At 44.4% G+C, this 13,098-nt stretch overlaps 1 protein-coding gene across 1 annotated transcript; it reads right to left on the bottom strand.

Annotated features, from left to right (window-relative positions):
• Positions 1 to 3,639: 3,639 nt before the first annotated feature.
• Positions 3,640 to 4,197, bottom strand: LOC128122661 (keratin-associated protein 4-3-like). The gene has a single exon (XM_052758295.1). The coding sequence runs from the start codon at positions 4,195 to 4,197 to the stop codon at positions 3,640 to 3,642; it is 558 nt and encodes a 185-aa protein (XP_052614255.1).
• Positions 4,198 to 13,098: the final 8,901 nt, after the last annotated feature.

Here is a 13,098-nt window from a genome sequence, read left to right as displayed (position 1 = left end):
TTGTATAATGGACAGAAACTTTGAACTTTAATATATTTTCATTGACTAACACTTTATGTTTTGGTGGTAAGAAAAAGAAAACTGAAATGTTCAAGAAATGTCCATCTTGGTCATCCTAAGAAAGATCAAGACAGTGGAGAGAGTTCATTATTAGACAATAAAGTGACAAAGAAAATTCAGAGACCTCAGTAGCATGGTCATCTGATTAAGGTACTAGAACTGTGAGCATCTGCTGATGAACATTTTTAATTTTCATGGGGAAATTGCCATACAGCTCATACACTTCCAGAGATTTGGGGTTAATAGGTACAAGTTGGATTCCAAATAAGAGTCATATATTTAGAGAGGAAGGAAAGAAAGAAGGAAGGATACAAGGAAAGATGCTCACAATTTATGCAGCCAATAATAGAACATAATGAAACACGAAATATAGCCTGGTGACATATAGATAGCTTCATGACTTTGAATTCACTGCAATCCTTAAAGGACCCTTGAGATACAGAGCAATGCTTCATTTTAAATTATACAGGACAATCCATGGGTGATACATATTTTCCTGATATTCATCAAAGAGAATGCTATGCTAACAAGTTATTTTTAGCCTTAGGTAGTATTTCAATAACAAAAAATACACATATGAAGAGCCTGTATTATATGCCAGACTCTGTGATAAGTATATGACATGAATTAGGTCTTTAAATTTGAAAGGTATAACACATCATCCGTATTCTACAGAGACAGTCTGAGATCCAAAGATGTCAATAGCCTCCTCTGTGTCATATTGCAAATCCCCTTAGCTGTCCTGACTCCATCCCAGGTGACAAAAATAAAGCACTCCTAAGCATGCTCTTCTACATTGGTGGTGATAAAAGTGACCTTGGATGAAGTGAAAAACACATGTGCAAACATACACATGCACGCACACACATGCACACACATCCATGAGATAAACTATTAAACACATTAGGAGATTTTAGTAAGATGGGAAATAGCTCTTAGTTAAGATCTCGTAGAAATAGTGCTCTATGAGATCATCGCAATTAGCCAGCACTCACGATGCAGATATGTCCTGTTTAAAAATAGATATGCTCAGCTTGGGTTAAAATATCATTTGTATTTACTCTTGCTATTTCCCATAGGAACTGAATTCAGCTCTTAATGTTTCATCAAAGAGGACTTAGTAGTCAAGAATCCAATTTTTCCAGTCACTGGGTAGCTATCATGCATTTTATGTGACTAGTGAAAACATCCACGGTGTGACAAATATTCCAAACAGAAATCCGCAGCAAGGAGAGGCACAGTCCACAGAGCGGTGACTGGTGCAGATGACAAAGGTTGGGTGATGGTATGTGGTATAACAGAAGAGTTGGCCACATGCTGAGCACATCAGCAGGCACATCTGCTGGAGCCTTAGCAACTGGAACCACCACGGGTGGGATGACAGCAGCTAGAGATGCAGCTGGCTGGGCAGCAGCTCCCTTGGCAGCAGCCTTGGCTACAGCCCTGCAATGAGCAGACAGAGTCACAGTAGGAGTTGACCAGTGTCAGAGGCTGGGACCCAGGAGGGTTCCCAAGAAGGTTCTGGAGTTTAGACAGTTCCTCTACCACAGCCTCTTACACATTGTGTGAGTATGCTTTCCTTGTTTGTATTTCCTGTCTAGATGAGTAATTGTCAGTTTGAATAGCATTTACCCACTTAATGACTTAATTTGTGAGAAACAAAATTTTCTTGCCCAGTTGTGATAAATTCTGCTGATCTGGTCTCCTCCTGACTCATCTTTCGTTCTGATTGCTTCTGGAGTGTGCTGCTCTCGTCTCCCTCTCAGAGGGCTGTCATGTGAGTCTCTGTGTTCAAGACTATAGCCCTTTCCCTCCCTGTCTGTATCTTCTACCACAATGATAGTTGTGTAGACATATTTCCTATTCTGTATTTTTTCACTAACCAATGGGAATGATGCCCATTGTTGTGGGATTTTGCGGGGCAAAGGGAAAAGGTCTTGATAGTTCGGGTCATTTTTGAGTAATAAGGATACTAAAGTACGCGTGTGTCATGTTAATGACATCTGTGCCACTGGAATGGATTTTGCCAGATGTTGAAGATTTGGCATATACAATACATTTTGAACATATTCTTTCCCCTCTCCCAAGTCTTCCCTGATGCTTCCCACCTCCCTAAATACTCAACTTCATTCTTTCTCTCTCCCCCCACCCTAGTATGTGCAAAGAATACAAGAAAGATGCCTTGTCCACATTGCTAATGTGAGACACAAGGCAAATGGCGTTCTGCTCTCTGCGTAACTGTCATCAGTGGATGGATGTGCAGTCAGTAGGAGGTATGCGCTCTATATGCACCTCTCCGACACTGTGGAGGTCTAAGGTAGTGACACTGGGCAACAGAGCAAAGGTTGAGGCACCCTTGTCTCCAGGAGAGGCATTCCTACTCCAGAGCCTGCTGGCGATCAGAAAGATGGACTTCACTGATATCAGATTTGGACTTAGCAGTTTCTAGGAATCTGACTTGCTTCCATGACTGTCTACCAGATTGTGTTCAGGAGAATTTCCTTATTAGACTTTTCTCTTGGCAAAAATCCCTGGGTCCAGTTGTGTTTCTAGTGAATCCCACATAGTTCACAAACCATGAGGTGGCTTCCCTTGAAACACTGTCTCCTCTAGAGTGATACTGGCATGGACACTACTCTCTAGGGCTCAGATACAGCATGGGGACTAAATGGACAAATAAATAAAGATTAATAGATAAAATAATGGTGCAGAACTTGTAAAGAAAGAGAAAAGTGTGAGAAGACTTGCAGTTCAGTGGGAAGCAATCCTAAGGTCACAGCATTTATGGTGACCACCCATGTTATGTGAAAATATGCAAAAGGCCAGCAACACTGAGACTAGGAAGACAGGGCTCTGAGATGAGGGAGTCACTTGAGAAATGATCCAGGATGGGAAGGAAGCCAGAGCAGAGCACATAGGAGCAGGACACTAGCGGATGGGGCTGACTTCCGTTCCCACCCGAGAACACGGGGCTGAGACGTACTCAGTGAGTGAGTGCCAATGGGAATATGCGCTTCCTACCCTCTTCTTCCACTTGCTCTGGGTCTCAGGCTTCAACTCTCCCTCTGGGCTTCTCCCTCAGACAGAGAAAACTCCAGTAGAGAAAACCACATGGCCGCTCCAAGAAAACACCTTCCTGCGTTATAGCAGGCACACAGAGGAAACAGAGGGCGCAGGTAAATTAATCTGCTATGGGTTATTTGTTATTTTGAGTGGAGCTAAAAAAAAGCTGAGAGTTAAGAGCAATGAAGGAGAAATAAGGAGATACGATGCATTTACATTTGGATATCTAAAATTCAGATTTATTTAATATATAGAAATTCTTGTATTATAGACATAGAACAGAAAATAAACATCAGAGTAGGAGTAACATACTAGATTACAGAGAAAATCCAGATTTGTTTTTATTTGAGAGAGAGAGAGGGGAGGGTCTGGCTAGGGAAGAGAGACTGAGTGCGTTTTGAGGCTTTAAATCAAGTTCAAAGAGAAGCTTTGATTGGTCTCTTGGGATTCAGCTCACAGGTGGTCCACATCAGGAATGCTGGGTGGTGAAGAACAGGAGACTGTGGGTGAGAGTGTTCAGCAGCAAGAACTGCTAGAGCATGCTGGGCGGCAGCAGCTGGTCTGGCAACAGGTGGGGCGGCAGCAGCTGGAGATGCAGCACTGAGGCCTGCAGCAGCTAGATATGCAACAGCTGGGGCGGCAGCAGGAAGGCCTGCAGCAGCTAGAAATGCAGCAGCTGGGGCGGCAGCAGGAAGGTCTGCAGCAGCTAGAAATGCAGCAGCTGGGGCGGCAGCAGGAAGGCCTGCAGCAGCTAGAAATGCAGCAGCTGGGGCGGCAGCAGGAAGGCCTGCAGCAGCTAGAAATGCAGCAGCTGGGGCGGCAGCAGGAAGGCCTGCAGCAGCTAGAAATGCAGCAGCTGGGACGGCAGCAGGAAGGTCTGCAGCAGCTAGAAATGCAACAGCTGGGGCGGCAGCAGGTGGGCTGGCAGCACACAGACTGACAGCAGATGGGTCTGCAGCAGCTGGACACACAGCAGCTGGGGCGGCAGCAGGTGGGTCTGCAGCAGGTGGTCTGGCAGCAGCCTTGGCCACAGCTCTCCTCAGAGCAGACAGAGCCACAGCAGGAGTTGACCATGGTGTCGGAGGTGGAGGTTCTGGGTGAGTTCACAAGGAGGTGGATTGGAAGGTTTGGAAGTGGGAGTCTTCCTGCCCACACCCCCTTTTATACTTCTCTGAGGGGCTGCTGTCCTCACAGGGAGCATTCTTTCTCTGTTATTGTTTTGGTTAATAAACAGGTGATTATCAAATTAGCCAAGTTTCTTTTCCTGGTTACATTTTTCAGGTGAATGGAAAACATGATTTCCTTCCTGCCGTGTTAGGACTCATTGTCAGTTCTTGCTGAACCATCTCCTAAGTGGCTTTTGTTTTAATTTCTTCCAAGAGAGCTGTCACCTGTCATTCTATGTCCTGGTCCCACATGTCTCGGTGTCATTTTTGTGGTACCTCTTCCCTTCCTGTAAGTAGTCACATTCTTACTTTCTTGTAATTACTTCCAGTGACCCCAGAAGATACAGGTGCTTTAGACTGATGGCTCATGCATAATAGGTCAGGTGAGCACAGAAAGCCAAGTAGCCTGAGAACAGGGATGCCCTGGGACCAGGCTCTGTCCCTATTGCCTCTTGTTAATGGGGATGTTGTTGCAGGCCTGAGCTTGCTAAGGGTGATGGCAGTGGTAAATGTGTAGAGAACCACAGTCCAGGTGGCATCACTTAACTGGAAGAAGGAATGTGGGTATAATGATTTATGAACAATCAGTTAGGAATGGCAACTGAGGTAGAGGGGTATGGTATGTAACTCAGAGGGACCAATGGTTATCAATAGAAACATTTATGTCCTTCACAACAGAGTGAATGTAGACAAAACTGGTATGGCCGTGATTTCAGAGTCCAGGTCTCTGTAGCTATAGCAGGGTACATGCCTGTACATATGTATATGTAAAAGGTATTAATAGCATTGGATAACCAATTGGAGTGCTCTTCCCTGGGAAAGGCAACTTCCCTCACTTTCAGCATTCCTATGTTTCCCATAGTCCTTTGTGTAGGGCTGAGGCCTCATGGGTTTTCCCTTGCCCCCTTAAACATGTCCATTATCATTGTCTTTGTTTAGCTTGTGTTTAGGTAGTTATGTTAGCAAGACCTGAAAACATATATCCAAGTAACATGATACAGACTGAGTAGGTTAGGTTGTATGTATGTATATGTGTACACACACACACACACACACACACACACACACACACACACACACACACACACAAAGTACATGTAACAACAAGAATGAAAAAAGAGTCCATGAATTTGAAAAAGAGAAAGGGGTGATACAGGAGAGGGTTTGGTGGGTGGAAAGGTAAAGGGAAATTCTGTAATAATATTAGAATCTCAAAAGAGAAATAATTTTAAACCAGAAAACAAGATCTTAATGGTAAATGAGCAAGGAGAAGAGATGAGTTGCTGCAATGGCAAGGGTTTATCATTCCTCCAGCATCCAGCCCTGGTGTGGGACTTAGAGCTGTGACATGTCAGCTGTAAAACGGGCAGGTTCCCCCAGTTAAAAGCCCTCAGCTGGTGTACACAGTGATGACTCCTCTGCTCCTTTATTACACGCATCTCCAGGGGAATGATACACATGCATGTGGAGGCTGCTAGAGAGTAGAAGGGAGCTCACACACAAAACTTGGTATGTAGCATGAATCTTAAAAGTTCTTATTAATAAAATCAAACCCGGGGCCAATTATTGGGGTGAACACTGGAAGGTCAGAGAGACAGAACAAGCCACAGCTAACCTCACCTGGCCAACTTCTCAACTGGTCCTATTTTCTCAGACTGGAAGCTTCTGTATCCTCATCCCAATGGCTCTCAGCTGAACTGCTGCTCGAAAGCCTGAAGCTTAACCAGCTAAAAGCTTAACCAGCCAAATGCTTCTAGTTTCTGGTCCTCACGCCTTATATACCTTTCTGCTTTCTACCACCATTCCCTGGGATTAAAGGCTTGCTTTCTGGGATTAAAGGCATGATGAGTCACCATGCCTGTCTGTATCCTTGAACACATGGATTTCTGCCTCTGGAATGCTAGGATTAAAGGCGTGTGCTACCACTGCCTATCCTTTATGTTTAATATTGTGGCTGCTCTGTCTCTGACCCCAGATAAGTTTATTAGCATGCACAATATTTGGAGGAATACAATACCACATTGGTATGAGAATGCAGACACAGTCCCCATCAGAGTCTGTCAGTGACAGTCAGAAAGCAAATGTGTCTTCCCTAGGCCGCTCTCATAGTCTGTCCCTGAAGGTCATTTACTCAGTGCATGTGTGTGAAATCCAGCAACTTCTTTCCTTGAGCCACGGAGTAAAAACTACACAATAAAAAGCCACAGGAGGGGCTGGAGAGATGGCTCAGAGGTTAAGAGCACCGACTGCTCTTCCAGAGGTCCTGAGTTCAATTCCTAGCACCCACATGGTGGCTCACAGCCATCTGTAATGAGATCTGGTGCCCTCTTCTGGTGTGCAAGGTTACATGGAGGCAGAATGTTGTATACATAATAAATAAATAAATAAATCTTTAAAAAAAAAAGCCACAGGAAACCCTTGAAACAACCTAACCCCCCTCATCATACTGCAGGCGAGGTAGAAAATAAATATCAGACGCCGGGGCTGCCTTCAAAGGCATGAAAATGGAGGGACTGTTGATCTGTCCTGTGTCCCTGTATGTGAAGTCCCACGTCAAAGAGATGGCTGGAGACTGACAACCGTGGATGACCACATGGCCCAGCAATAGCAGTTGATGTGATACATGTGCAGTGTGACTTTGAACAAGTTCTTGGTGTCTAGACTGAGCAGTAGAGAATGGACTGGCAAATCAACTCTTTAATATACCCAAGCAAGGAGAAGCAGAGGTACATCCACTGCAGTCGTATAACTTTACTGCCTTGACTCAGGGCCGTGTTAATTCTCCTCTCCATCACAACACATTTTAATGAGACGTGAACCTTTGGACAGCAACAGAACACCCTGTTGCCTCATAATATTAATGGCATCATTTCGGTCAGATCTGATGTACAAGACACTGAATATTCTGAACATGCTCAAGAAGATGCAGGGGAATGCGCATTCTGGCCTGGTGCTGCGTTCAAGAGTCCAGCCCAAAGAAACAAGGAAATTCTCTGTTCAATGCATTCTATGCAAGCAAGAAACTAATGTGGAACCCCCCGTCTGGTGTGATCTCTTGAGAACTTTAACGGACTGATTGTTTCTCAATGAGTTCACGTTCAGCCCGGGAAAGAGCCTGCCCGCTAAGCTTGCAATGTCTTCGTGTGCTTAGGCCAAAGTATTGGAACTGGCACGTGGAATCCTAAATAACCACACCTAGGACAGCAATGAATGTGGAGCCATGAAATACTAACACAACACAGGGTCCACGGTTCTGTCTTATTCCATACTGTACCATCAAGGAACAAATGAAACAATAGCATGATGCCACCACCTCTTGAAGACAGCTTAGAAATGGCATCCTATGAGAGTGAATCTCTGCTTTCAGGATACAGCACACACACACACACACACACACACACACACACACACACACACACACACACACATTTGAATATATATATTTCAAAGCATTAAGCAGTGTATGTGGCTTCCTCTCCAATAAAGAAAATATATTAACTAATATACAGAATTCAAATACAGGAAACTAGTACATCAAAGTGCAAGCTAAATTACTCAGCTACACTCTCAGTGATCATTTGGGAAGACATATCTTTCTTAATGTAAATTCAGGCTCTATGGATATTGAAGTTGCTTTTTCAGATGCAAGGAGTCTCCAAGAGACACTCATGTTCCCTTGGAATGAAAGTTACCACTGCTCGTCTCTCTAGACTTCAAATGTCAGTGGACAATCCTGGGAGTCAGAAGTAGGAGGAGTACTGTACAGTAGAGGTGGAAGGGACACATTAAGCATTAGCGATACACTGTGGCAGTCTTGAAGTTCTTAGGTACAGATATTTTAACTGTATATAGACATTGTACAGTAAGGACAGAGAAACCAAGATGTTGGAAATGTCCAGATTTGAGCTTCTCTTCCTGTTACTCTAATAAATAATCAGAAAAAAGTCCCAACAGAAGAGAGCATTTACTCTGGGATAGTCAATCTTAGTGGGAAGTGAAGGCAGAAAGACCTGAAGCAGCTGGCTGAGTAATACCTACAGAGAGGAAGTGGAAAGCAGTGGCAGCTAGTGTCCAGCTCACTTCCTATACTTCCTACCATCCAGGATCCCATGCTAGCGATGGTTCTGGCCAGAGGAAACATGTCATTTCCTCAAAAATGAAAATAAAACTATCAGAAGATCTAGGTATACTGTTTCAGATCTTTTGTCCAAAGGAATAAAACAAATATAATACAAGAGGGACCCCTATATATCCATGTATTCTGTAGCACTACTCAATATGGAATCTTGGAGACAGGCTAAATAGAGTCCATGTATGCATGGATCTGTAAGTTGAAACATATGTACAGTGGAGAATGATTTATATACTAAGAATACAGTAAGATTATGTATAAGAAAATGAATGGAAGTGGAAATTGTCACATAAAGCAAAATCAGCCAAAGTCAGGGATATCAACATCAATGTTTGGTCAGATATGTGCCACATGCATACATGTTCATATCATTGCGCATGTGTACACACATACATCATAGAAAAAGAAAAAGTTATGAAATGGGAAGGAAAAATGGAGAAGAGGGAACTAGACAAGCAGAAAGGAGACAGATGTAAGTAGTATGTGGGATAAATGCAAAATACTATCTGCACATATATATTTTACTGCTATATGATACTAATTTCTACTTTTGGTAATATGAACCTACAATACTATAATTATTGAAGATTGAATCGCCAAAATATTGATGACACCAAAAATAACCAAAATTGTGCAGGAAGTGGAATGAAAACACAAGGACACACGTTACAAACGTACTATTTTGGGGGACAGCAAATCCAAAATGAATATCCATAACATGACAAGCCCCATATAGTATGGAAGATGTGTTCAATGGCAGCAATATTGAGATTAGGACTGTGAGTGTCTGGCGGTGGATGACCACAGGAGTAGACACAATACTGAAGGTTGCAGTAAGCGAGTTCATACAGGAAATAATTGGAGAGCAAGTTAGGCACTAGAAGTTATCGAGGAAAGAGAGGGAAGTCAATAAAGAGTGCTGTCATGAGTAGGACAAGCCTGGGGGCAGCAGAGTTCCACACCACTCGTGACCGACCCCTGGGGCTTTGGTAGGACACATTCGGACTCAAGGACAAAGAAACAAGAGCCTTTGCTCACCCACCCTCTCTCTGCCCCAGAGACTTCAGCTCTCCTATCTAAGCTTCGACTTCTTTCAAAGAGAGTCACTAGGGAGTGAGGTTCATGCCTGTGGACCATGAAAGCACCTGTCTGTATTAGGAGGAGCTATAGCAGATACAAAGCTGGTGTTTCGGAGGTCAGTGGCTAGCGTGTGTTCACTGTATAGAGAGGGGACGAAAACCTAGACAGCTGAGAACGGCAATTTGAGCAGAAGACACGGTGCCTAATTAGTTATGCACTTGGAAATTCCGATGTGTCTGTGAATGGCAAACCTTCCATTTTGGAAGCATGGCAAAGAACAAATTGTTCCATGGGGATGAAGTGAGATTACAAAGATTCGAGAGGAGATGTTAACTAGTGTACGTTTTAGAACTAGTAAGCAGGCAGGAGTCTCGACAGGATAACTGGTGTCCCAGTGAGTCCCAGTTGTACCAGAGGCTTTAGGGTAGGCCTCACAGGATTCATCTCACAGGTGGTCTACATCAGGAATGGTGGTTGACGAAGAACAGGAGACTGTGGGTAAGAATGCTCAGCAGTAAGAACCTCTAGAACTAGTGCATGGTGGTAGGCGGCAGGTGGTCCTGCAGCAGGTGGTCCCACAGCAGGTGTTTGGCAGCAGGTGGTCCAGCAGCAGGTGTTTGGCAGCAGGTGGTAGGCAGCAGGTGGTAGGCAGCAGGTGGTTGGCAGCAGGTGGTTGGCAGCAGGTGGTTGGTAGCAGGTGGTCCTGCAGCAGAAGGTCCAGCAGCAGGTGTTTGGCAGCAGGTGGTCCAGCAGCAGGTGGTAGGCAGCAGGTGGTAGGCAGCAGGTGGTAGGCAGCAGGTGGTAGGCAGCAGGTGGTCCAGCAGCAGGTGGTAGGCAGCAGGTGGTAGACAGCAGGTGGTAGGCAGCAGGTGGTTGGCAGCAGGTGGCTGGGAACAGCCTTGGCCACAGCAGTGAGCCTCAACAGGAGTTGACCTTGGTATACAGGTTGGAAGTTCTAGACTGGCTTTGATGAAGGTGGGTTGGAAGGTTTGGGAGTCTCCATGCCCACATCTCTTTTTATATCCTGCTGAGGGGCTGCTGTCCTCATATGAACCACTCTTTCCTAGTTATTGTTTGTGTCAAAAAATAAGTTGTAAAATTAGGCAAGTTTCTTTTCCAGGTTCAATATTCAAGGCAAGTGGAAAATAAGAACTTCCTACTAAGACTCACTGTTGGGATCAGAATGGCTCTGACCCCTCTAAGACTTCCCCTACCTCCCCTGTTCTGAGTGTGCTGAGGTCAGGCTGTTCCACGGATGTTTTGCTGATTGGTACATCTCATGGTTTGGCAGCTGTGGCTTCTTGGGGCATGCTGGCCATTCCTTGATCCTGGGTGCTTGGTAAACAATTCTGTTTGTTCCTCCTTCTGAAAGGGTATATAAGATGGGGAAGAAAGAATAAAAGGGTCCTGATGCTTGCAACTTAACTGGTGTGTGCTGTGTTCATCCCGACTTCCCCCGCCAGATTTCGGGCTCAATTGCCGTTCAGGCGCGGCACCTCACGGTAAATGCTGGGTGAACAATGTCCTAAGTAGTTCTCCTGTTTAAATTCCTGTCCAGAATTCTCAACAGACATTCTGTGTTATGTTACCCAAAAATCTCAGTGTTAATTTTGTGGCACCTCTGACCTACTTTCAGGTAGTCAAGAATTGATCTTCCAAACCACCCCACTCATCTCTGATTGATCTCTATTCCCTGTAACTCTAGATCCATGGGATAGGAGCCTCTGATATGGACTTCCAAGGGACCTGAACTCATATGTGCAAATACCTCAACAATGGCACACACACACACACACACACACACACACACACACACACACACATTGCAATTGCATGGAATACTGAAACCTCAAAATCTGCCTCGAGAAGACTCCCCCAACAAGGACAAGCATAATCTTTTCCAAAAAATTCCACAAGCTGAAGTACAAGTTTTCACATATAGGAAGTAATGAAGGACATTTTCATTCAAACTATAGGAGGTGGCAATTCAGAAATTAATGACTATGCTCTTCATTTTGAGAGATGAACTATAATATTTGAAAGATGAAGGCAATAATTCAGGAAAGAAAAATGAAGAGATGTTATTAGCAGGGTATGTGTATGCCTACTCTTATTTATTTAATGTGTAAAAATAATATTTATTTCTGAAATTATGGCAAAGAACAAATATTTGTTGGGACAGAGTGGGAGTTTACACTTCTGGAGTGCAATGATCAGGTATATGAGTGAGGGGGAGCCTTTTCCTTTCAAGCTCCCAGACCTGAGATCTTCCCTTTAGAAAGATGGGCTGAAAATTTTTAGATATGAGAGTAGCAGATCATGAGTGTCTTAATTAGGGTTACTATTGCTGTAAACAGACACCATGACCATGGCAAATCTTATAAAGAAAATTAATTTGGGTGGCTTGCTTATAGTTTCAGAGGTTCAGTCCATTAGTATCATGATGGGGAGCATGGCAGTGTGCAGGCAGACATGGTGCTGAAGAAGCAGCTAGAGTGCTGCATCTTTTTTTTTTTTTAAAGTTTTTCATGTGTTTTACATACTGACCACAGTTTCCCCTCCCTTCTCTCCTCCCATTCCCTCCTCCCATCTCTCTCCTCCCCCTCCCCCATTCCACTCCCCCTCTGCCTCCATTCAGAAAAGGGCAGGCCTCTATGGGAGTCAACAAAGCATGGCACATCAAGTTGAGGCAGGACCAACCTCCACCCTCTGCATCAAGGTTGGGCAAGGCAACCCAGCATGGGGAATGGGTTCCCAAAAGTCAGCTCAAGAGCTAGGGGCAGATCCTGATCCCACTACTAGGAACTCCACATGCAGGCCAAGCTACACAATTGTCACATATATGCAGAGGTCCTAGGTTGGTCCCATGCAGGCTCCCTAGCTGTAGGTCCAGACATCAGTGAGCTCCCACAAGCTCAGGTCAGCTGTCTTTGTGGATTCCCCTGTCATGACCTTTTACTACATACCAAAATTAAATCAAGACCAGATAAATAATCTAAATAGACCTATAACCCCCAAGGAAATAGAAGCAGTCATTAAAAGACTACCAACCAAAAAGACCCAGGGCCAGATGGTTTCAGCACAGAATTCTACCAGAATTTCAAAGAAGAGCTAATACCAATACTCCTCTGTGGTGATATTATGTTCCCCAAAATATTGTGCACCCTAATAAACTTATCTGGGGTCAGAGAACAGAACAGCCACTAGATACAGAGACCAGAAAATGATGGCACACACACCTTTAATCCTAGCATTCCGAAGGCAGAGATCCATCCAGATCTCTGTAGGTTCAAAGCCACACTGGAAACAGCCAGACATGGTGACTCATGCCTTTAATCCCAGGAAGTGATGGCAGAAAGCAGAAAGGTACATAAGGCATGAAAACCAGGAACTAGAGCCTGGTTAAGCTTTTAGGCTTTTAGTAGCAGTTCAGCTGAGATTCATTCTGGATGAGGACTCAGAGGCTTCCAGTCTAACGAAACAGGATCAGCTGAGGAACTGGCAAGGTGAGGTGGCTATGGCTTGTTCTGCTTCTCTGATCTTCCAGCATTCACCCCAATACCTGGCTCCAGGTTTGTTTATTATTGATAAGACCTT

This window comes from Peromyscus californicus, unplaced genomic scaffold (genome assembly GCF_007827085.1).
Source record: "Peromyscus californicus insignis strain IS unplaced genomic scaffold, ASM782708v3 Scaffold_3__1_contigs__length_106647218, whole genome shotgun sequence".
In the NCBI taxonomy this organism is placed as follows: domain Eukaryota; kingdom Metazoa; phylum Chordata; class Mammalia; order Rodentia; family Cricetidae; genus Peromyscus; species Peromyscus californicus.
This window is presented reverse-complemented; position numbering and strand designations above follow the sequence as displayed.

Coding starts and splice junctions, on each gene's coding strand:
- LOC128122661 (XM_052758295.1), bottom strand. CDS start 4,197: ATGGTCAACTCCTGCTGTGGCTCTGTCTGCTCTGAGGAGAGCTGTGGC.